Below are 23137 nucleotides of genomic sequence, written 5' to 3' on the forward strand. Positions count from 1 at the left end.
GGGGGCACCCGGGCAGGCCGGGCTGGCCGCTCCGTCTTCGGGGAAGGAGCGTTATAGGGCGGGGTGGTGGGAATGCAGCCCTCCGTGGGCAACTACCTTGCTCTCAAAAATGCCTTTTAAAGCAAAAAATACTTCTCTGGGATAATGTAACTGCTCTAGATACAGGGGCTGGGGGTGACCAGCAGTGTCTTTGATTCTTTTGCCTTTTAATTCTTAAATTTCTTGCAAACGGAGTGAGCTGTCTCTGTGCAGAATTTCTTTTGCTTTTGGTTTCTGTGTTGTTACATCCAGCTTTCCTTCCAAAGCCCGTTTCTTTATGCTTTTCTGCTTGGAGCAATTCCATCAGTGAAGTTTGACCTGAGCTCCTTTAATAACCTACAAAAACAAATCCCACTTGATTATTTATTCCACTCCCCAGCTACAATAATGGTTTTGCACGTATGGCGTGGTTTTGAATCTCACTGTTGTACAGAACAGGCTTGCTGAAGGCTTTCAGGCAATCAACAAATCCTACACGCTTTGGCCTATCTGATAATATAAACACAAAGGGTGTTTTGCTTGTTCGGGGTGGAAAGTATTACTTGCCCTAAGGCATGTGCATGTGAAATTGAGCAACCTTCCTCATTGCAGCTGGGTTTTACTTACAGGTGTGGAGACTTAACCAGTGATGGTCTTGCAGGTCATGTGAGACCTGGTCTCAGTTCTAGAGATGCCAACAAATGCACTTCCAGGGCAGAATAGTAACTGACATGCCTCTCTGTATGCCTGTGGGTATATCAGTGTATTAGATAACTTGGAAATGGCTTAAAGTGTAACATGAAATTAATCTGGGCCAAGCTTATTTAAGGGTGCTGTCAAAGTGGTTTCACTGACTTGAGTGTTCCTTGTATATAATGAAGGGAAGCTCTTGATTCTTCTGATATTAGCTAATAAAAATGTTGAATTTAAAATAGTCCCCTGCTTTGATCTTGGTCTCTAGGCACAGCCATCCCCCTTTTTTGCCCCAGTTGCTTCACAGATGTGTAACACAGGCTAGTTTGACAGTAGGATGCATAACATGTGATGCCAGGACAGGGACCAGGCACATTGCAGGCTGCCTGCAGGTCTTGATGGTTTTCAAGGCCAGCTGGGTAAAAGTGTGGTAGGTAAAGAGAGACAGAAGTATCTACTGAACCAAAAGTAGTTCAGAGTTGCAGAGGCTGTACAAAGTTGTATTCTGAAACAGGAATTTTAATGAAGTCTTCCACTGCAAAAGCTCCCAAGGATTTTGGACCACTGGCTTGTGGAAGCATTCAGAGTAATCTTGTGGGCTACTGTATACTTCATGGAGACTTCTAAATCAGCAATATTAGTAAGGTGATCTAAGAGGGTTCCAGGTCCTGTAGTTTTTGGACTGCACGTTCTAGGCAGAAACAGAGTTGGCTTTTGTGGGTGGTTTTTGTATTTTTACTTTTAGCCCTGCTCTTGAGGGACCAAGGCTTTTTTGATGGCTTTATAGCTGTGCAGGTGTAACCTTCTTTGCAAATGCTTTAGGTAGAACTGTTATGCAGGTATTATAATAATAATGAATAAATGTTTCAATAAAAATGAATAAATGTTTCAAGATGGTAACAACTGAATTTATTTCCTGCTCGTTATTTACCTGAAATGAATTAGTGTGTTTATTTCATGTATTATTTATTTTTTTAATTAGTATTTGATATTATAATGCTACCTGGCTATTTACTGTATATGTGTTTTGGTTTCTTTTTCATCCTTCCTCAGCTTCCTAAATTATTTGGATGCTTATGGTTTAAAAGATGCATGGGAAGTACATGTTTAGCTCCTCATTTCTGAAGATTGGTCTAGCATTCTGGACAAATACAAATGTCCTTCTTAATAGTCTCCTGAAATGTATGCTGTGCTATTTCTTAACCTTCCTTTCCCACCATTCCAATCCCTCCCCTTGGCAAAAAAAGTGCTCTGTGTGTATACAGTTTTACTGTATTTGTTATTTTCAATATATATAATGTTTCACTTTGGAAATTAGACCAGTCTTGTTTAGAGCCTGTTTTTTTAATACAGGCTAAATGTATTTTATTGCTGTAACTGCTGCCTTTAAAAAAAACCCTCTTAGTTTAGTTCAAAACCTACAGAAACAGGCTTCCATTTATGTTACTGAAAGATCTCTTGGCATTTGAAAGCTCTTTAAAAATCCAGTTGAGGCTACTTATGTTGCTTGCCTGTTGTGAAATTCACAGTTTTGCCATGGATTCTGAAATATTTTTTTAAGGTATCCTTGTGTGTGAAGAGATAATGCTCTTGGTGTACCAAGTGTGTAATTAATAGCTACACATTTCTCCTTAACTTTAAATGATTTTTTTCTATTAAGTTATTAAAGACTAATTCTTGATTCTTTTTCTGTCCAAATTGATTGCCTGTAAGCTTGATACTAAAATTGTTGTTGCCCATACTGTCATTTTTATTGTTGGATAAATGCTGCTTGATATGTGAACAGATGGGATGCTTATTAATCATTCTTAGTTGAATATTGCAGACTAATGGTGAAATGGGGACTGACAGAAAAATACACTTCGGCTCAATGGTCAATTGTGTTGCAAACAAAGCAAATACTGTATACAAGCTCATTTGTGTGTACACTTTAAAATAAACCAAAAGGGCAAACATTGATTCTGCAGTGCTACTGGACATGCCTGTTTGCTGTAATCACTGGTTTTTGAGTATTAAAGAAAAAAAAAGAGACAAGCACACAACTCTGACAACATTCCATTACTTTATTGATGCTATACCAAGGTTTTTTTGATTTTTTTATATCTATCTCTTAAAAAGAGTATTTATTCTTTTAACTATGAAATATGGCTGAAGTGTGTGTTCCCATCATTGTAATCTGTGTCCATTCAAACATTTACCTTTTCCCCTTATCTGCTGAAGAAAAGCTGAAATGCCTCAAGTCTGGTGTTTTGATTTTTGTGAAATAAGAATGATGAACAGTGCGTATCCTGTTTCTCACTGGGCTCTCAGAGTCATGGAAATGCCCGGGTTTATAAAGTGAAACTGATTCTTCAGCTGTTGGTTGCTGGCAGAAGAGGAGCTGGGGCTTCTGCTGAGCAGGAGTCAGCCCTGTGCCCCTGAAGGGTAATTAATTACCGACTGGGCTGTGTTAGGAAGGGCCTGACCGGCAGGTGCTGGGAAGGAGCTGTTCCCATCTGTGAAGTTCCCCTGCAGAGCTGCTCAGATCACACACACCTGCACTGTGTGAGGGACAAACGGGGAATCCAGCCCTGGGTTCCACAGGTGGGTGGGGGCTCAAGCACCTGAGCATGCACAAAGAACTGGGTTTGCAACTTGAGGAAGAGCAGGCTGTGGGAGAACATAATTGCTGCATTTAACCAGCTTTAAGCAAGGGGTTATAGAGGTGATGGAGCCACTTGCCCCTCTGAATGAGTCAATGGCTGCAATACACAAAAATGGAAATTTCAATAGGTCAGGAAATTTCATAAGGGAATGAATGTCTTGGTGTAGCAGTCTGTCCCTCTCTTGTATCAAGAGCCCAGAGGGGCCATGGAATCGTCATCCTAGAGACTTTCGACTTGACAAGGTCCAGAGAAGCCTGAGAGGAATACAAATTTGAAGTTCTACTTGTTTTGAGCAGGTAGATGATCTCCAGAGGTTGCTTTCAAGCCATATTATAGTTCTACTGTTTATAGATTTTAAAACTTCTGTTTTCCAAGTAACTTGAGGAAGTTGGCAAAACAAAGGCACAGTGATTTAAGTAAACCAGGTTGCTCAGAACTGTGTTAGAAGTTGTGAAGGGAAAAGTAATGAGATGTGATAAGCATCTTCGTTTGAGTCTGCCAGTGGCAATATTGATTTTGCTGCCCTGCATTGAACTTTCCAGCTGACTAGGCCAGAAGTGCTTGCAGGCTAGCATAAAGGTCAGGAAAAAAAAGGGTTATGGTATCTGTCATGCCTGTGATAAACAGAAACCCATCTCCAAAGAAACAGCTGGCAGTCAGCAGCCTGGTAGCCCACTGAAGTTAGTCCAGGTCTTGCTTTCTGTATTGGAGGAACATGTTGGTGGCAGCTGCTGCTGCAGGGCTTTGATCTGCTGGATGGGTGATGGTTCCTTAGCTGGAGTGTGGTTATTTATCCTGGCGAGTGGCTTCATGGTGCAAACCAGCTCCGAGTTCCAGTTGGTCACAGTAGCAGTGCATGACTGCAGAGGAGTGTTAGGACAAATGGCAGCTGGGAGAAGGAAAAAGGGCTTTGGCAGATGCATAAATCTCTCTTTAATGCTTGTGCTGCCTTGAGAAGATGTTGTCCTGCACCTCATTTGTTTCTACAAGTTTTTACGTATTCGTTTATTTAGTAAAACCAACCAGAGATCTTAGTGATAAGTGAGGTGAGCAGTACAGACAGTTACAACCCAGAGTGAGTGTTTTGTATCTTAACAAAGCAGCTGTCCTGGTATGAATCTGTAGGTGTTTTAATGTATGAATACAGCTGCTCATATGTGACTCTTGAGAGAACTGTGTAGGAAATCTGGTGTTAGGGATGGCACATCCTTGAGAATCCTCAATGTATTCTTTAGTAGCTTTAGCACCTAAGATGATGTTGGAGTAAGTACGAGTCACAATGCGTACTTGCAGTACCATGGGTGTAAAAGTACATAGTTTTGAAGATGTAATCCTAATGTTACATTTTACTATGGAAACAGTAAAAGTGAATGCCATGGTTGATGTGCCAACCAGCATAAATCTTGGTAAATTCTGGATTATTGTGTTTTGGATGATGACAAACATCCTGGCCACCTTAAGGAATCATAACCTAAATCATAACCTAAAAAGGTTTATTAGAAAGGTGTAGGCTAGGTTCACTTGTTTCATTTCATGCCAAAAAGTGAATGCTTGGGAGACACACAGTAATAGGGAGCTCCTTGTGCGTGGCAGTGGCTCATTTAATGAGTAGCAAAGCCTTCCAGCAGTGGTTGACTTTTATTTGCACAGTTCCAGCAGTGGAAAACTCATCTTTGTTGAACAACAGACAGGGTTTCTCTTGCTGCTTTCAAAAAAGCATTGCAAGGTTCTTGTACCACTTAAATATCAAGATGGTGGAAGAAAAAAGACGGTTCAGTTTATAACAGGATTATATTGGACATAAAAAGGTTTTGTTAATAGCATGGCATTGTGGGAAAATCAGAAAGCCTTGATGTGACGAGGGCTACTTTATTCTCCCCCTATTTTAGTTTATATGAAATTGTTTTTTAGTTTTCTTCAGAAGATTTCTCATCACAACTCTTTGTATGCATATCCAGCAGTGCTAGTGTACAGTGCACAGCAGTGCTTCTGAAGGGTAGTATTCTTATTCAAAGAATGGGAATTCTCAAACTCTTCCTATTTTTGGGAACGTCTGTCATATGTTATGGAATATCCCTGTTGTTAATTTGGGTCAGCTGGCCTGGTTGTGTCCCCTCCCAGGATCTTGCCCACTCCTGCCCCTTGATGGGAGCAGTGTTGGAGAGACAGCGCTGATGCTGTGCCAGCTCTGCTCAGTAATAGCCAAAACCCTGGTGTGCTGTCAGCCCCTTTCTAGCTCCCAGGGCAAAGCCCAGCACTGTGAGAGCTGCTGTGGGAAAATGAGCTCCAGCTCAGCCAGACCCAGTACAATCTGCTATCTCAGAGGTGTTCCCATCATTCCTGATCAGCCCAGCCTTGGCCAGCAGCATGTCTGTCTTGGAGCCAGCTGATGTTGGCTCCGCTGGACACGGAGGGAGCTTCTGGCAGCTTCTCCCAGAAGTCACCCCTGTACTTCCCCCGCTACCAGGACCCAGCCATGCAAACCCCATACAGTAGGGCAGAGCATCAGGCACTACTGAGGTCTAAGAGAAATGGGGCAATAGAACAGGCTATTGCTATTAGTAATTATTGGTGTAGTTTCCTACAAACTACCTAGAAAGTAGTTGCTTTATTTTGAAATGTGTTGCCTTCCTTCCCACCCCACTCCCAAAAAATAATTGTGCAAAGTATTGTATTGTGTTACAATAGGTATCTCTGAAGGAACTCTTAGTGCTGAAGTTGTCATGTGTTGGGAGTTTTTTGTTGCATTCTCAAGCTTTTATTACAGAAGTATTTTATGCCAAATACTTTAGACAGGATTTCATAGCACATTAATCTGCTTGTATTTCACAGATAAATGCATGAATTAACAAAAGTAGCACATTCATAATTGGATTCTAAGTTTTTGTAGCTGGGATTTAAAGTTAAAAGTAATGTAGTTTTAAAATGTTCTGAAAACTTTTTTCCCAGCTGTTACGCAACTCCTTCCTTCCTCTAATGTTCTATAGCTATTGTCCTCTTGATCACTGATATTTAATTACTATTTTAGGTCACTTGGTATCTTTTGTTTGCTGTTGTCCTTTAAAACAATTAGAGAACCATTTGATTTGTTTCTTTTACTGAAACAATTAGCTTGTATATGCTTTGCCTTCCCCTGCAAGAAGAGGTTGAAGAACAAGCATTTCCCATCATGGAATGGGATTTTGCTTCTAAACTTACATGGATCTCATTGAAGCACTCTGAGTCGTATTTACTGGTTTACATTGCTGATGGTTTGCCTGTTTGTTGCTTTGCCAGTGGTCATTGGATGGGCAGAGAGCTACCATAGGCAGACAGACCTTTGTGGAATGGTTGGAATTAGTGGTCCCTTAGGTAGTCAGCTGAAACAGTGTTGTGGCCAGATTAGTAATTTATTCTTTTCTTGTGAATTTCAGGTTAGTTTATGGTTAAGCTTTTTCAAGTACCTGAGTAAGTTGAATGGGCCCTGACACATGATTCTGCCAAAAGGAAGGTACATAGAGCAGTCTGGAATGGCATTCCCTAGAATGTAGTAGTTCCAGTCATCATTTAGGGATGATTATGATTAAACCTGTTTTCTGGATCCAGCAGCAGGCATTCAGATTGCACTTCTGACAGTTAAATTGGGTGCTTAAAATAGAACAGCTTGTTGAACTCTTGCTTTGCTGAGTTTCCACTGATTTGAGATTTTAAGAGCATTATTAAAAAACCCAAAACAAATTAAGTTGACAAATAGTGCCCTGCAAAAAACCTGAATATCTTAAGCTTTTGAAAAAATGTGTACCTTGATTTTCTCCCTATTTACCATTCTTTTCTATAAACTTTTATTTGAAAAAGGATTAAGGAATTGGAAGATCCTTGTCTTATCCTATTATTTCTGAAAAGGAGAGTTTTGCTAAGAATAGTCTTCTAATCTGTTGTCATAACAGCTTCTTTGCCAAAGTAGAGAGTTACACAAGTTTTCTTTTGTTGAAGCCATTGTAGTTTATGATTTCTGTGGCAAAACTGACCTGGAAGACAGTAAATGTTACTACTTATATTGTGATAGTAGGATTCATCATGGAACTATCTGTAGTGGAGCTTCATATGACATTGCACTGAAGAAGCTGTAGAGATGCTCTCCTATGAAATGTGTAGCACAGCAGGGTTTGCAGAGTGATATTTTTTCTGTAGATATAGCAGTACTCATCCTGATAATGCTTGTTCTAGAAAAATGCTACCTAATAAATTTCTTCATGGTTAATTAAAGTCACAGTTCAGTAGTCCATAAAAAAAAGTGAGAGGAAAGGTAGGATGAGAATCTTCATCATTAGAAAAGCCAGTTTACAGGCTGCTTAGTATTGCATGCTGCAGCCTGTCTGCCTCATTTACAGCCTCCTGGCATTTGAATCTAAAACCTGTTTTAAAGGGAATGGAAGATACTTTTCTAAAAGAATCTCTGCTGATGTCTAATGACTTGATAAAACAGGAATATTTAAGAACAGAGGAACTCTGCAGTGTATTCCATTACAAATACATTGTGTCACTGTACAGCCTCCTATGTTAAGGTTTGTGTCACATGTAGCCTTATCACAAAATACAGCCCCTGGGAAAACATGTAATACAGAATACCATGTTGCAGCAGAGTAACACTGTAGTAAACTAGATTAGAAGTGATCTGTGACTTGGTGAGAATTAGTTAAGTGCTGTTGGCCACAGGTGAGGGTTTTCCAGAGAGGGTGCACTGGTATTCCAGAGCAGCTGTGTTGTAGGAGTTGACGGTGAGAAACGCTGGCAAGTTGTATGTGCTGCTGTCTTACTTGCTGCTGATTTGGATTACCAGGACTGTGTCCATCACTGAAATCAACTTGAAAGCCTCAGATAAAGTTTTAGGTAAGTCTTCAGCATCATAACTCTTAGTGCACTCTTCAGGAGGTTTAAATGTTTATGTTGATGTCTTTGTCTAGAGATAGCTTCATGTTTAGATTATGTACCTTTAAAGTATTGCAGAAACCTGGAAATCTGGATAGCACCCAGTGTGTAATAATTCCAGCTGATGAAGAAATGTAAGGTTTCATTTCCCTGTCACAAACTGGCAGACTCTCCTGCTTGCTTAGAGGAGAGGGGGATGACTGAAGGAATGTTAGATAAGCAAGCACAAATTTTCACCTTTTCATGGAGCTGATATCATGCATTCACTTATGCATCTTTCTTTCCTTGCCTTCAGGCTACTGGAAGTCTCTATATTTTGACTCCTCATTTTTCTGTTTTCTGAATCTTAATTTTGTTTTACTTCCCATGGGATGAAGTTAGAGCTGCTGGTGGCTGTAGTGTGTGTTTTGCCTAGTTGGCAAGCAGGCCCTAAGCCAAAAGTTTGGATAATTTCTTCTGTGACCAGCTGCTTTAGTCACAGTTGTAAAAGAGAGATAAAACTGGGTAGCTCAAAGTGCCAGAAGTGAATCAGTTACCTGACTGGTTTAGGTAATGCTTGTGTGTGTAAGATAAACAGAAACAGAAAACCATGTGACAAACAGAAAGCCATGTGGCTTTTTTCCTGTGCTTTATGGCAATCTCTTTTATTGTCTCTGTGCCATTAACAAACAATGCCTTAACTCGTGATGCATAACTATTATATGCTTTTTTTTTTTTTTTTTTTTGATAGTAGAAGGGCTGTAATTTATAGACTAATGGCATTATGGGACAATGTCAGCGTAGAGAAATCGAGGTGCAAAAGGAGGAAAGTGGATTAAGTGAAATCCTGTCAATAGGAAGTTTACTGATAAAAAGCAAAAAAATGTCTGTTTTGAAAAGAGAATCACTGTAAAACTTAGGTTGTTTGTGAGTAATTTACTGTGGGTGCATTTGTTACTTGGTTCTTCATTTTCCTGCTAGTGCAAGGTGTGTGATGTGTTTTATCTGATTAAAGAATTCAGTTCTCAGATGAATTGAATTTGATATATTCAGTTCTCAGATGAATTGAATTTGATATTAGACAAAACAAATGTTTTAGTGGTACCAGAAATGATACTGATTGTCTTATTTTAGGTGTTTTGCAAGAGATGTTTCACAATAGGATAATTTGCTTTAGAAATGTGCTTTAATACTGATTTTTATATAGAGGGTACTCAGTAGCTGTGAGTGCAGGTTCAGCATTTTAATTTGGTGCTGCTGACCCTCGTTCAGGAGTCAGGATGAGAAAATACTGGTATGTTGTACTTGGTTTGCATAAATGCTTGCTTTGAGCTTCTGAGGGAAATGTGATGCGGACGTGCTGACTCTGCCTGTGCTCCATGGGGAGCAGTGTGTGAAATTGCTGTTGGAGCTTTGTGGGTTCTGTCCATCCCAGCTGCCCCAGCAGTCCTAGGAAATGGCTCACCTGGAGCAGTGTCTAACAACAGGAATTGTTTCTTGTGACTTTCTGCATGTTTGCATGTGATCTTACACTACCTCTCTATAGATGCTATCGGTATTCTGCTAGTTACAGTCTTAATTTTATTGCTGCCTGTCGCAGGTCTTTCCTTACAGTTAAACAGCCTCTGGATCATTAGTTACTTCTGACTCTATATCAGACTGTTTGTGGAGGTACTTGAGACATGGAAGTGGAAAAGCTCAAGTTCTTGTTGCCTAATACAAAAATCCCTGTCTCCAGGTTTCCCTAATTTCAGGTTCAGCTGTTTATATTTTGGCACTGGTGACTGCACCTGTGAGTGATGGCTATTTCAGGCTGCCTCGTATTTGAATGTAATTTGATGCAGGAATTCCAGCACTGGTGCAAAAAACATGATGTCTAAAATTAGCTATTTGAGCTCATTCCTGATTTTGTTATTAACCTTTTATTGTGAGTTTTGAAACCATTTGGGGTGAGGTTCCCAAAATAGTGCACTCTTTAGTGGAAACATCTACTTTTGGTTAGATGCTATGGTATCAGTCAGATGAATCTGACAAGGGAAGTGCTAGAGAAAATGCCAGGTTCAAGTTGCTGTCTGTATGACTAACTCTGTGAATATAATCCCTGGGGCATCCCTGCTTCAGTGACATCGCAGAACATGTCTGTCCTCAGTGTCAGTGCAATTGGCTTTTTCAAGAGAGGATGAGTAACAGCATGAAAAGGGAAAACTCAAGGGGCTGCATTAGCCAGCAGCTGCTGCTGGAAGCTCTGCTTGGGAAATAGGTATGTTCCTTTTTCCTGGAGAGATCCTTGCCTGGCTGCCAGTAATAACTCCCCTCTCCCGTCCCTCCCTTCAAAGCAAACAAGGAAGCTCCCGGTGTTAGTGGTGGTTGGAGATCAGGCTCTTTACCTGTGCTCTACCCAGGTGCTGTAGCTGCTGGCATGGCCCTTCCATGGGTATCACCCACTGACTGAAGTAACTGAAAGAAGCAGCAGGTCCATTTGATTAAGATGAAAAAACTGCATTTGCTATCCTTTTTTTGCATATATGTTTATTTTCTTTTAATGACTCCTAGTCTGTCCCTAAGCTGGAAGCTGGCTTTCAGTATGCATGAAATTTTATGGACACATTCTGCCCCCTTCCATTGTAGTTTATAAAGTACATAAATATTAGGGTGGGGAAGATCTAAAATGTAGGAAGCTCGTTAAATGTAATTTAGATAAAAAAGAAAAGTTGCTGGTTGTTTTTTTATGAAGAATGTTTCTCCTTTCCTGCCCCTCAAATTCTACTACAACAGTATAAAAAGTAAAAGTTCACCTGTTTTTGCAAGAGGAAAAAATAGAGGGCTGGGCATGGAGTCTGTTGAAGAATTTTTGAGAAATTGAGTAGCATTTATCAGTCAGTAGCTCTGGTGTTTCCCTAGAACATCCTCAGTTCAGCCTCAGGGCATTTGGATTCTGACCTCCTGCATCATCCTCATTGTGTGTTTTATAGATGAGGTTAAAACCCACCCAAATGTTCTGCTACTAATTCAGGCTCTACTTTGTTGTTGCTTTTGTCTTCGTGTTATCCTTGGTAAATTTTAAATATTTATTTCTGCTTTGATTCAGGTTGTGAAAAAACTCTGCAGTCACTACTAATCAGGGTGAAAACTCTTAAGTACCTTGTGACTCTTGAGGCCCTTTATGTTTTTATATACTTATATCGGGAGCTAAGCATTGCAAGAAAGCTCCCTCTATGTACGGTAATAGGATTATTTGTCTGTTCCAAACAGAACTGGTATTTGGGGAAAGGCATCAGTTGTGAAGATTAAAATCAGATTATCAAACTCTGTGAACCTGTGCTGTTTAAGTGGTAGGCACCTTCTTTTTATTGATGGGCCTCCAGGTGACTTTTGTAGTGCATAATTAAGTTCAGTCCATTGCACTTGCCTTCTAACAGATGATCTTCATGGAAACTGTAATAAGATGAATACTGGCCTGAAGACTTCTGGAGTGGAGAAGGGGGTGGTTTATTTCCCTGTATGTCCTCCCCTTCTAGTAGACTCCTCAAATTACAGTAACTATCTTAATAAGGTGAGATGGCAGATGTATATGAAGAAAACTGTATCTGGTTTCCTAGATGACTAGAAGTAGTCATCATGTGATCCAGCTGGAGCATGCTGTTAGTCACTATATGAACCTGTAAACTGCAAGATTGAATTGTGGCAAAGGTTACATTAGTATTAATGGATTTTGTTCATTGTTTTTTAATGTAGGACTCTATATAGTTGTTCCCTGTAAACTGTACTGAGAACAGAGTTAGTTTAACACAGAGGGCTCTAAATCTTTCCAGGTGACTTATTAATCTGGCAGCAATGTTTGCTGAACTAGTGAAGTTAATTCCTTGATTCAAACAACCCGTATTACATTTTCTTAAGTTTCATTGTTATTGTGTACTCAGAAGTATTTTGCTTTTTAGCCAAATATTTTTCTATACCAAACCTATAATCTTTTCTGCAAGTATCATCTTCAGTGGAGAAAGCCATCTGTTTGTTGTTAAGTACTCAACAGGTTCTGGGAAATCAAGTACTTGGCTTTGAATTTTCCATATAAAAATGGCTATAACAAAAATGCAACAGTCCTAAAGTTTAAAAAAATTAAATGTGCCTGAAATTTCTTGTCTTCGGGCAAACTGAAGTGACTTACCCTTTTCTGTTGAACTTGAAAGCAGTAGGCAACTCATAACACAGAAATCTAAATGTGCCCTTTTGTTCATGCAGGTTTCCCCTGCCTCAGTACTTCTTTTCTTGGTGAACACTGAGATCTAGTGTCCGCCTTTGCTTTACTGAATCTGCAATTAGTGAAGTTTGACTTCTTGGTGGACAAAAGATGCATTTAAATGTACTGTTATTTTAAGAAACGTACCTGCACTGTGCTTCATACCGGAGCTGTGTGAGAATCGCTCCAGTGTATTTGTGGTTTTGTTTCATAGTTGCAAGCAGAAAATAGTTCCTGAGATCAGAGCTGTAGACTTTCAATTTGTGCTCTGCTGCTCGTCCTGTGAGTGGTGTGAGCAAGGCAGAGTTCTGCTGTAATGTGGGTGTGCATTAGCTGAGGGGAGACGCACTGCCATGGCCATTGTGCATCAGCTGGAGGCCTCGTTAAACACTTGTCAGCATTAGGAGGAGTTCAGGCAACTGTGTGGAAGTTGTTCAGCTTATGCTTTCACAGATCAGATGGTTTTAATTTGAAAGCCATGCAAATCCTAGAGTCAACAGTGAGAATATTTTATTTTAGAATAAGCTTCAGGTTTTTCAGACATCTTTGGCATTTGTAATGGTTTAATAATACCTTGCTGCAGTTTTCACCCAGCTAATGTTAACTCCTTTTTCCAAATGCTTTATTTGCGTTAACATTTAACAGAGCTGGAAGTATTGCAAAATACAACATTCAGTTTCAAGGCCAGCATGAACAAACAAAACATTAAAACCATAATTACTTTTGAGACTAACTGAATGAGCAATGAAGTTACCTTTAGAAACAATTCTTTTGTTTTCTAAATTTGAGCCTTTGAAGCATATGTGAAAACTAGGTTGTGTTTGCACTATTCATTTAGCAGATGTCCAGAAACCTTTAAACATGACAGCTGAAAATTTGACAAGGCATTCAAAAACACGATGCATACAAATCAGCTGTGTGTGAACTGTATTTTCACAAAGAAATTAAATACATTAATGCAAGAGCTTTATATATACTGTCCGTTTGTTTTGCATTCAGTAGTAGACTACCATGTACTTGAAGAACTGTTGGATTTTTCTAGGTCAACCACAGATTCCTACAGAATATTCATTTTCATAGTGTTAGATGCCTTCTAAATGGAGTTATTGAATCATTATTGATATGTAGTTTATATTGTTATTTTCTGTTGATTATATTACTATTTAATACATTAATATATGTAATTGTTTTATTTTAAAATTGCTTCCTTCCATTTCTGCATCTCTTTGACTGTCATGGTCTTCATTTTTCATCAGGCCTACTTCTGAGCAGCTCCTGTAGTAATCTTTCACTATGGAACAGTTCTGCCAGCACATGTAGACAGACTGTGGGTAGTTGGTATTTGTGTTGTACCTCAGACATGTCTTGTCCCAAAGACTGTTTGCTGGCTTAGCATCCAGAGTTTCTTCCAAGACTTAGCCCACTTGATGCTTGCTTGTTAGGAGAGGATTGCTTTAGAAATCATGAACATGAAAACCAAGTCTGATTTCATTCAAAACTTGTAGTTAATGATGGTTGTTCCCACCTTTGGTTTTTCTCATTTCTTATGTTTTACTGCTTTTCAAGATACTGGGGTATGAAAATATCTTCTCAGCTGTGCTTCTTTACCACAGTAGAAATAACCTGAGTATGTATAATTTCTTATATAAAAGGATACTTCGAGTAAGGGATTCTGCATTATAGCATGGGACGAATCCTGGATTTTCATGTCGTCTAATGAAGGTATAAGCCAGCACTTAAGAGCAGTCGTAGAGACTGAGCTGTACAGAGCAAATGCTTTTCCACCCTTTAAGTTGGCCTTAAGTTCTGGCCTATTCTATTTCCATGTCCCTAGTGGGAAAATTATCTCTGGGGTTCCATTTCTTTGTCTGAACAGAAGAGACACCTCAAATATATGACTTTTTTCAGTTTTTAATGCAACCTTTGAAGTTTTCCTGTTCATTGTCACTATCTCTAGTGATGGGAAAGTGCAGAAGAGGTTGTAAAATACTTTGTGCTCTTATTTAAAAGTGAGAGAAGCTTTCTTTCACAAGACCTGTTCCATTTCTGTTCCTCTGTATGCCTGGAATGCATGCATTCAGGTCACTGCCTAAGCAAAGTAACCTTGTGCATAATTATGTGTTGTTTTTAAGTAATTTCTAATTTCAAAAGCACTGTCTTGGTCTCTGATGTGAAGGCTAGCAGATGTCATAGGCAAGAAATTGTTATTTCATGGTGTTGCTGTGCAGAAGGTAAATACGCAGATGTCTTGGGGAAAGCACGTGTTTGCAATTAATTTCTAATTGTGGATACATAAGCTTGCTGTGCTTAACTCAGGGGCCCATGAGCTGGGCATGTTTTTAATTGGCTGTTGTTTCAGCTACACTTCTTGGAGTCCTAGTGCAGATGAGCCTGGACTGATTTTTAGAAGCACAATTTGAGGTTGCCCAAGTTCAGCCAGAATGATACAATGAGGACAGGCCTGATAAGGCTCTGTCCCATGAGCTCTGCACAGCCGAGAACCTCGATGGAGCCACGCTGGTGCCAGCTCTGGTCCAAACACATTATGTTCATTGCACTTTGCAGTGTGCTCTTCAGAGTTAAAGCTCTGTTACTCTGGAGGCTGCTTTACTGCACTGACCAGTGGTGTTGTATGTGTAAAAAGCATTAAATGAAACAAGGTCTGGAATGAGTATCAAGCCATCTCTCTCTGCCTTCTAAAGAAATCAGTTTATGAAGTCTGCAAAGACAAGTCTACCAGATACATTCCTATTGTTTATATAATTTTGCACTGCAAGTTTTTGTGTTTTGTTGGATTTTTTTTTTTTAATCTGGCCATTTCTAAAGTTTTTAATGCACCTGCAGTAGGGCTTTTAAACTGAAAGCTGTATGAGCAAAGAATTAGCTCCTCCCTTTCCCACCATTCATTTCTATCCCAAACCCATCTGTTTCTCCAATATATTTAGGCTGTACTGGAAAAACATGTTAACATGTACTGTCTGTACAGTCCTGTCCTGTATCTTGATTAGTAAATTGAATGTTGTCTGTATTAGGGACAAAATTTAGTATTGAAATACAGCATTATGCTGTCTTACAGATATCTTGAAGTCAGCAAGTTTATGAAGAACAGTCTTGTTGAGACATGCTAAAGGTACATGCCTTTCTTTAAGCAGAAGCAAATGGCAAATGTTTGCATATTTGGGTATGAACAATGCTATACATGGTTTCTTTACTGTTTTAAATATGCTTGTTTTAAAGTTGGATGAAGACTTTTGGTCAAACTTCATTCTAAGTATTATTCACTTGTGGAGGAGGAGGTCTTAGTGGAACAATTTATAAATGTCCGTGCTTTTTAGCCATGATACTTTCATAGATAAATGCTACATACATTTTCATGGAGTTACATGTTCAGTCCATCCATGTTTGTTTTTACAGCTGTATCAATCAGGCTGCACAGAACTGATGAGTGGAAGCTGTTGGCCACCTGAAGTCTCCTGAAGAACTGTTGAATTGTAGTTGCTGTTAGTGAATTCAGAATAAAACTTACACACAGCCTTGCAGATCCACTAGGGGATTTCACTCTGGATATAGTGTTATGTTCAGTTCCTACATTTTTGTTGTGCTTCCTTGGGTAAATAGTGCTTCTGGCAATATGAAGAGTTAGTAACCACACAGGAATATATTAGAATTCAGTTTTGAAATGTCCTTATCTTGACTGACTGCAGGCTGCCAGTAAAAGGTTGCCATGTAGTGAAATTTGCTTAGGCACAGTATTTTCAAGGAAAGGCACAATGGTTGATGTGTGAGATGAAATTGAAGCTTTCTGTGGGATTCTTCCCCTGCTGATAGTTGACAGCATTCCAGCAAGTTGACAGTTAATGGGACAAATGTATTATTAGTTTCCTCTTTAATAATAGAAATCTCGAGTCTGCATCCTCCCTCTCTTTGCATATGTGCTTCTGCAAAATTGCTGAAAAAATGGAACAAAATGTCAGATTTCAGACAGGCGAGTTTATCTGATATAGCTTAATCATGTTTTAATGAAGGACATGGCACACATACATTGTGTAAGAATCTTAGAAGCCTGACTGTTTCTGAATTTAGGCTTGCTTTAATATTTAAAGATAGGATTTTTGGTGTTGTGGATCTTTGAAGCTAGACTTCATAAGACTAGTCACCAGTAAATTAACAGATAGAAAAAATAAGTATTTGGCCTTTTTCTGTGAGCTGTGTTCACAGAGCTGGGCAGGACCAGGCATTTCTGAGGATGCTTTCGTTGAGATGAAGAAACGGGGAGCACAACGGGTTCTGAGCTGAGTGGGATGGAAGTTAGCTTGGTTATAAAATGAGAGGCTGACACTCTCCATGGTTGATGGACAAAACTGTGTAGAAGTTATGAGACACTGAGGCAAGGGGTGTGGAAGAGGTGGATGTCAGGGCTGGTTCAGTCTGAGGAAGCTGTAATAGCCAGATGAAATTCCAAAGGGTTGGAGGCAGGGATAAGGCATATATGGTTTCTGAGACCTCTTTGCTGATCTGAGTGCATTACATCCAAGTGGCTTTTTTATATCCCATACTCACCACACAAAATGTGCAAGAAATGGCTTTTCTGAGAATTGGCTCCATGTTTTCTGAAGCGCTGAGTAAATCTGTTTTATGCTGGGAGACCACGCATTTAAAATGGAGAGAGAGACTGTACCTCTTGCTGTCACAGTGCAGACTGATAATTCTTGATGAATGCCATGTAGGGCTGCAGAATAAAGAATGATAATTTAACAAGTGGAGATACTCCTCCTTCCTCACTTTGGGATACCTCTCGCTCCTTCCTCATATTATTAGTAAAAATAAAACAATGATTTCTTTTATTTACATATTGCTGTATACTAAAATACTATTATGAATTATAAAATGGTTAGTAAATACAAGTTTTCCTGGACGTACTGGCAAGCATATTTTAAAGTTTTGAACATGTAGCAAATTATGAAGCTTCAAGGCAATAAAACTTGCTTGGTTATAATACTATGTATGGTATATGTGTAAAATCTGTTAATACAAAGGAATTATTTTCTCAGAGAACAGTGTCTCTCAAGATCCTTTTCTTAAACTATACTTGCTTTGTTTCACTCTTTGATTCTATGAAGTTTACCAAAATGGAAGAAAACGCAATTAAACACTTGGATTTGGCTATTCAAAATACTGACTTTTAACGGAAAGGTGCCAACATTCACCTGGAAACCTTGGAGGGAGGGCAGCAGTGCTTCCTGCATTCGTTTCTGAGGAGTTATCCATAGTGAAGTATTAAACTTTCATTATCTTGATGCTGATACCAAATAACAGCTCTGTCTACTAAGCTGTGCCAGCTAATCCTGCACTGTTCAGTGTCACTAGATCTTAATACAGTTTTAGCGCATAAACTCAAGATACTGGTTTTTTTCTCAGCTGACAATGAGCAAATGTAAGATTATATGAATTAGTGTCTTTGTTCTTTGTTTTCTGATTTTCAAAAAGGTGTTTGGCTGATTTCATGTCCACAACAAATTTTCTCTATCCTAATTCACAGGAGGTTTTGTCATTATATGTTGTTGGGCACTTTTATTCCAAAACTATGTGCAAGTATATCTGTGAACAGAGTGTTGAGAAAGTGGCAGAGTCCAAAGATGTAGTGGTAAGGTGGATAGGGAAGAAAGAGCTGGAGTTGGTGTCATATATTGCTAAGAAATTAGGCTTTTTGTCTTCCTCCAGTAAGCTGACCTCCCCCTACCAGTACAGTCTGGATACAGATTTTTCCTTGTGTTAAGGAGCAGTTACTATAGTCCAGTTCTGCCTCCACTGTCAGCTGGGGAAGGAAGCCTTTAACAAAATTGACAATGTACTGAGAGAAGCTGCTTTGGTATTTAGTTAACTCTTTATAACAGAGGTTTGGGGGTTTTTTGACAGTATTTTGGAAAAGGGGTCTTTAAATTGACATTTCTTTTGAGATAAATGCCAATTAAGGTAGCACATTTTTAATTAGTTAAATATCAACTAGTTTAAAATGTCTGCTTTAAAGAACTTCAGAGTGTTTTGATTGTACCTGTCTATCTGTGAAATGAATGCAGGTTAGCTAGTAGAAAGTGGAATGCATAGATTCTTAAAAGAGTACTACTTGTACAACCTTTGTAATTATTTGTGGAGGCCATGTTTGCACTGTCTTGAGTTTTCAAACCTTGTTTAAAATTTAGCTAATGTATACTGTTGTGGCATATGGAATGCAAGAATCTGTTTGGGACTGATGGATAATACTGGGAAAATGTTCCTTAAGTTAATAACAACAGAAGACAGCATGCTGTCACTCTTGAAGAAACAAAGACAGTCCTTCTAGTCAAATATTTGCACTACTAGGCATCTCTTCTAGCTATACTCAAAACCTATGTAAAGACAAAGTTAAAAGTCCACAGTTAGCATCAAAGAAATTAGAAATATTACTGGAAAAGCCACAATGCAGTTTTATTTTTTCTCCTGTGGACATCTGCATTGAGCTGTTGCATTTCTTTATTTTTAATATGAGAGGACTTAGGTAGGGTATACATCTGTTTTTCTTACTTTTGTTCTCTCTGTGATTATTACTTTTCCTCATGACAGATCTCCGACAAGGCCAGTTTTTCTTCTCTGGCTTAGATTGACTGTATGTGTTTCCATGTCAGTGTCAGGTATTCCTGGTGGTTGTGACCAAGAGTATTTTGATGATTGCAATGTTTGGAAGACTTCGTTTGTATATTTATGGATTCATGCAACAATTCAGGTTGAATGGGGCCTCTGCAGAGTGTCTGGCCCAAGCCCTGCTCTCTTGCTGCATGTGTGTTTATGAAGGGATGGTAGGACTCCTGGAGCTCTGTGAATGGTGTGGAGCTTCCTGCGTTTTGATCTTCTGTAATTTCCATCTAAGATTTTTGCTACCATCTGTTCACTTTTGGCTTTCTATTATTTTTAATGTTCTAGAATTTTACCTTAGGAACACTCCTAAAAATACAGCATTTCAAACACATGCTTTCTTATTCCTGCAGACATTAAAAATAACTTACCTGTGCAAATGAGACTTACTTGGGAAGTGTCTTATAAGAAGTTCTGCCTTATGTCAGATTACATATAGTTGTAAAATCTTAGTTTTTCTGACTTTATTTCTTCACAGGCCAGAAGCAAAATTTGGATGAAGTGAACTAACCAAGTTGCCGTCATGAGCAGGAGCAAGCGTGACAACAACTTCTACAGCGTTGAGATTGGAGACTCAACATTCACCGTGTTGAAACGGTACCAGAATTTGAAACCAATAGGATCAGGAGCACAAGGGATAGTATGGTAAGGTTTCTCTAGAATTTAAATGTACCTTTAGGTTTCCTTAATGTAGTTTTCTGAGGTGTTGTGTCTTACAGAGCAGGAGTGGGGAGAACTACCTTTTGCAGGCAAAACAGCAATGGTAACTGCTGGCCATTTTTCCTCAGCAAGGGCTGTTGCTGTTGGTTTTTGACCTGTGTCCTTTCCAGCTTCAGAACTGATGCCCTTCTGTGCAAATTCAGCCAGCTGTGCTGAGTCCCGTAAATTAGTGGGGGAAAAAGAAACTAGATAAAGAAACTAATCGAATCCTAGGACACACTGCTTGCAGTGAAACAAAAGCCAGAAATACTCTATATAATATTTGCTGCTTGTAAATGTTTGCACTTCTTGAAATGGTTTGTTAGGAGTCTATTTCATTTAATTTCATAATCTGAGTAGTCCTTGATACCAGTGAGTGAGCATTTGGGATGCTGACTGCCATACGTAAATACCTTATGCAGTTCAGAAAAGTATGACTTGACAGTGTCATTCTTTGAATAAGAGCTCTGCTGTGTGGTCTGAAAAGTGTCCAGCTGATTCAAGTTGTTGACAACTGGCTGCCTGTAGGCACTGTTTCCTGTGCAGTGCCATTGCCTCGAAGAGAAATGTTGGTTTAACCTTCCTGGAAGCTTTTTTTGACTGTTTGAGAAGGATGTAGGTATCACAGGACCTTGCAGATTTTTCAGTTTATTGTAACTCTTAAGAAGTTAACCAGGTACATAAAAATACAAAAACGTCAAGCAAGAGAAGGGTAGGGGAAAGCATAATCTCAAATCTGTAACCCCTTTACTACCTTGATCTTGTCTTGATCAGTGTTTAGAGAATATGTGGTATGGGTGTTAATTCACATTTGTGTTTTAGCAGGATTAATAAAACAGTGTAAAAAGTGCAAATGGAAACTTGAAGAAAGAACTCTAGAAAGAGTTGTTTTCTGAAATGGTAACTTCTGGCATTAAGATTACTGGTATTAACTAGCAGCAACAAAAGAACTGATCTTAGTTTTGTTTGCATGTGTGTTAATATACTGAGGATGTAGACAGTTGCTTGGCTAGTTTGTTTAGTTGCTATCGAAATGCCAATAAAAGCTTTAGATGTTACTACTATCCTTCTGATGGCCAGTCATATGTTCTTAATGCCTGTTTTCCAAATTTATTGCCCTTCCTAGAGCTGACATCTGAAAACTGACTGTGTAATACTCTAGTGCCATTCTGTAATTGCTGCTAGTGGTAATTGAAGCCGTTTTAGTTTAATCTCTGTGCTTACCCTGATGAGGACTGTGGTTAAATCTTGCCATGTATCTCCATACAGTGCAATTCTTGTGATTTGGGTTGGGGTTTTTGTTGTCAGTGGTGATGGCTTGTATTTGTTTGGGGGTTTTTTTGTTTGGTGTTTTGTTTTGGGTTTTTTTGTGGGTGGGTTTTTTTTTTTGCTTGTTCTTTTTTTTGTTTTTTGGTCTGTTTTTGTAACTGATGCAGCTTGATTTGGGAATATTAAGTAGATGGCCTAATACTGAAACAGGCTCTCAGCTGCTGTTATGTACAGGGAATGCAGAAGTTTAAATACTAAAACAGGAGTCCCATGTTGGCAGTCTTTCCTAAAATAATCTTTATCTTTGGGGCAGGTGGGGGAATTCCAGATATAATGGAAAATCTACATCAGAGAAAGTTACCATATATGTTGTTCCCATTCTTTTTCTTCAGTAGTGTCTAGAGGTTTTGTTGATGATAAATTACAAATCATTCAAGCCTACATAGTACATAGACAATCCACTTTTTAAAGTAGTTAGTTGGATTTAATAGATGCTACTGTTTACTAGTAGATATCCTTCATTAGATTTCAGTACCATTCTTGAGAAGAGACAAGAAAATAATATTGTCCCTGCTAAGATGTTTTTAGTAACTGCTAAATATTTCCTGAATCTGCATGGCAGTCAGCTGTTGTATTAGCTCTTACAGGAAAAACAAGCCATGCCTTCCTGTCACGGAAATGTGATATGTAAGGGAGTTGTCTCCAATAACAGTCTTCATCAGTTAAACAGCCTGTCCCTGAATCATATGACAATCTTGGCATTAGTCTGCAAACAAAATGTTATTTTTTTTTTCACCAAGTTAAAGCCAGTGACATCTAGAGGTTAAAGATTTCTTAACACTTTTTGTCTCGACTTTGATGCTGTCATTGTTATCAGGATATTAAGCAACTACATAAGTGAAAGCATGGGACCTTTTTATAACCTACTTTTCCTGCCTTCTCCCTTCCTTTTAGTGTGAAGATTTTATGTAAAATTGATGTGCTTTTTATGTTTGAAGTGTTTTGGATCTTTTTTAGATGGTCTGTTCTTGAGTGCCAATGAGTGGCAAGAACTCAGTATCTTTGGAAGCAGAAATACTGCATTATATTGTAGAGGTTGTCATGCGTTAGTACTCTAAAACTGGGAAATAGCTTTAAATTTTGAATCACTCAGCATACAAGAGCACTTTGTTATATCACATTCCTAAAGCTGGATAACACTGGAAATCTGGGGTTTCTGCAGACATGATACAAATTATCTGAAAAAGTTTGCAACTGCCACAGCTTAAAGGACCTTGACACTAGAGATGTAATACTGTTATTTTTAATTACAGCGCAGCTTACGATGCCATCCTTGAGCGGAATGTTGCAATCAAGAAGTTAAGCCGACCGTTTCAGAACCAAACCCACGCTAAAAGAGCCTACAGAGAGCTTGTTCTTATGAAGTGCGTTAATCACAAAAATGTGAGTGCAGTGTCCTGCTTCAGATGTTAAAGAATTAACTGGAAGGCTGTCCTTTGTAAAAGTCTGGAAAGTGACTTCAGAGATTTTCATTGCATGGTTGTATCTCCATGATAAGTACAGAAGGGTCTTGCATAATAGCTATTAACGACTAGTTTTAATACCTGCCCAATCTTTAAATACCCCCTTCAAACTCAGCAAGGGAGTCAGTGTTATATTGCTAACATTTACAAGCAGCTGTCAAATGGCTGGTAAGTGTGTCCTGCTGATAGACACATAGGAGAAAAAAGGAAAAGGCTATAATACTTTTATAAATACTATATATTTATAAATACTATAATACATAGCACGAATGAGTTTAGAGTCTTCTGTTGCGACAGCAGTAACTCTCTGGTGTTTATGAAGCTGTGCAGTAGACAAGATCACAGAAATGGGGAGAGAGTAAGTGATAAATTTATTGGAGTTGAACTGCAGAAGGCTGGTGTTGGCCATTTTTTTCCTTCAGAGTCAGATGTGTGCAGTATTCCTTACCTTCTCTTTTAATCCCCCATCAGGATGATAAAATTTGTCCTGGCTGCTA

The 23137-nt window shown here is 38.9% G+C and overlaps 1 protein-coding gene across 6 annotated transcripts in view; it reads left to right on the forward strand.

Moving 5' to 3' along the window:
- MAPK8 (mitogen-activated protein kinase 8) overlaps positions 1-23137 on the forward strand; it is a 182172-nt gene that overhangs the window by 139174 nt on the left and 19861 nt on the right. For 4 of the 6 annotated variants that reach the window (XM_008643768.2, XM_008643773.2, XM_008643769.2 and 1 more), the window contains exons 2-3: positions 19628-19794; positions 22431-22560. In XM_008643768.2, coding sequence (XP_008641990.1) covers positions 19673-19794; positions 22431-22560 — 252 coding nt within the window. In that variant the 5' untranslated portion in view covers positions 19628-19672. Of the gene's footprint in view, positions 1-15585; positions 15611-19627; positions 19795-22430; positions 22561-23137 lie in introns of those variants that run through there. The other 2 variants (XM_017725980.1, XM_017725982.1) reach the window with 2 other exon arrangements.

This window comes from Corvus brachyrhynchos, unplaced genomic scaffold (genome assembly GCF_000691975.1).
Source record: "Corvus brachyrhynchos isolate BGI_N302 unplaced genomic scaffold, ASM69197v1 scaffold61, whole genome shotgun sequence".
NCBI classification, from domain to species: Eukaryota; Metazoa; Chordata; class Aves; order Passeriformes; family Corvidae; genus Corvus; species Corvus brachyrhynchos.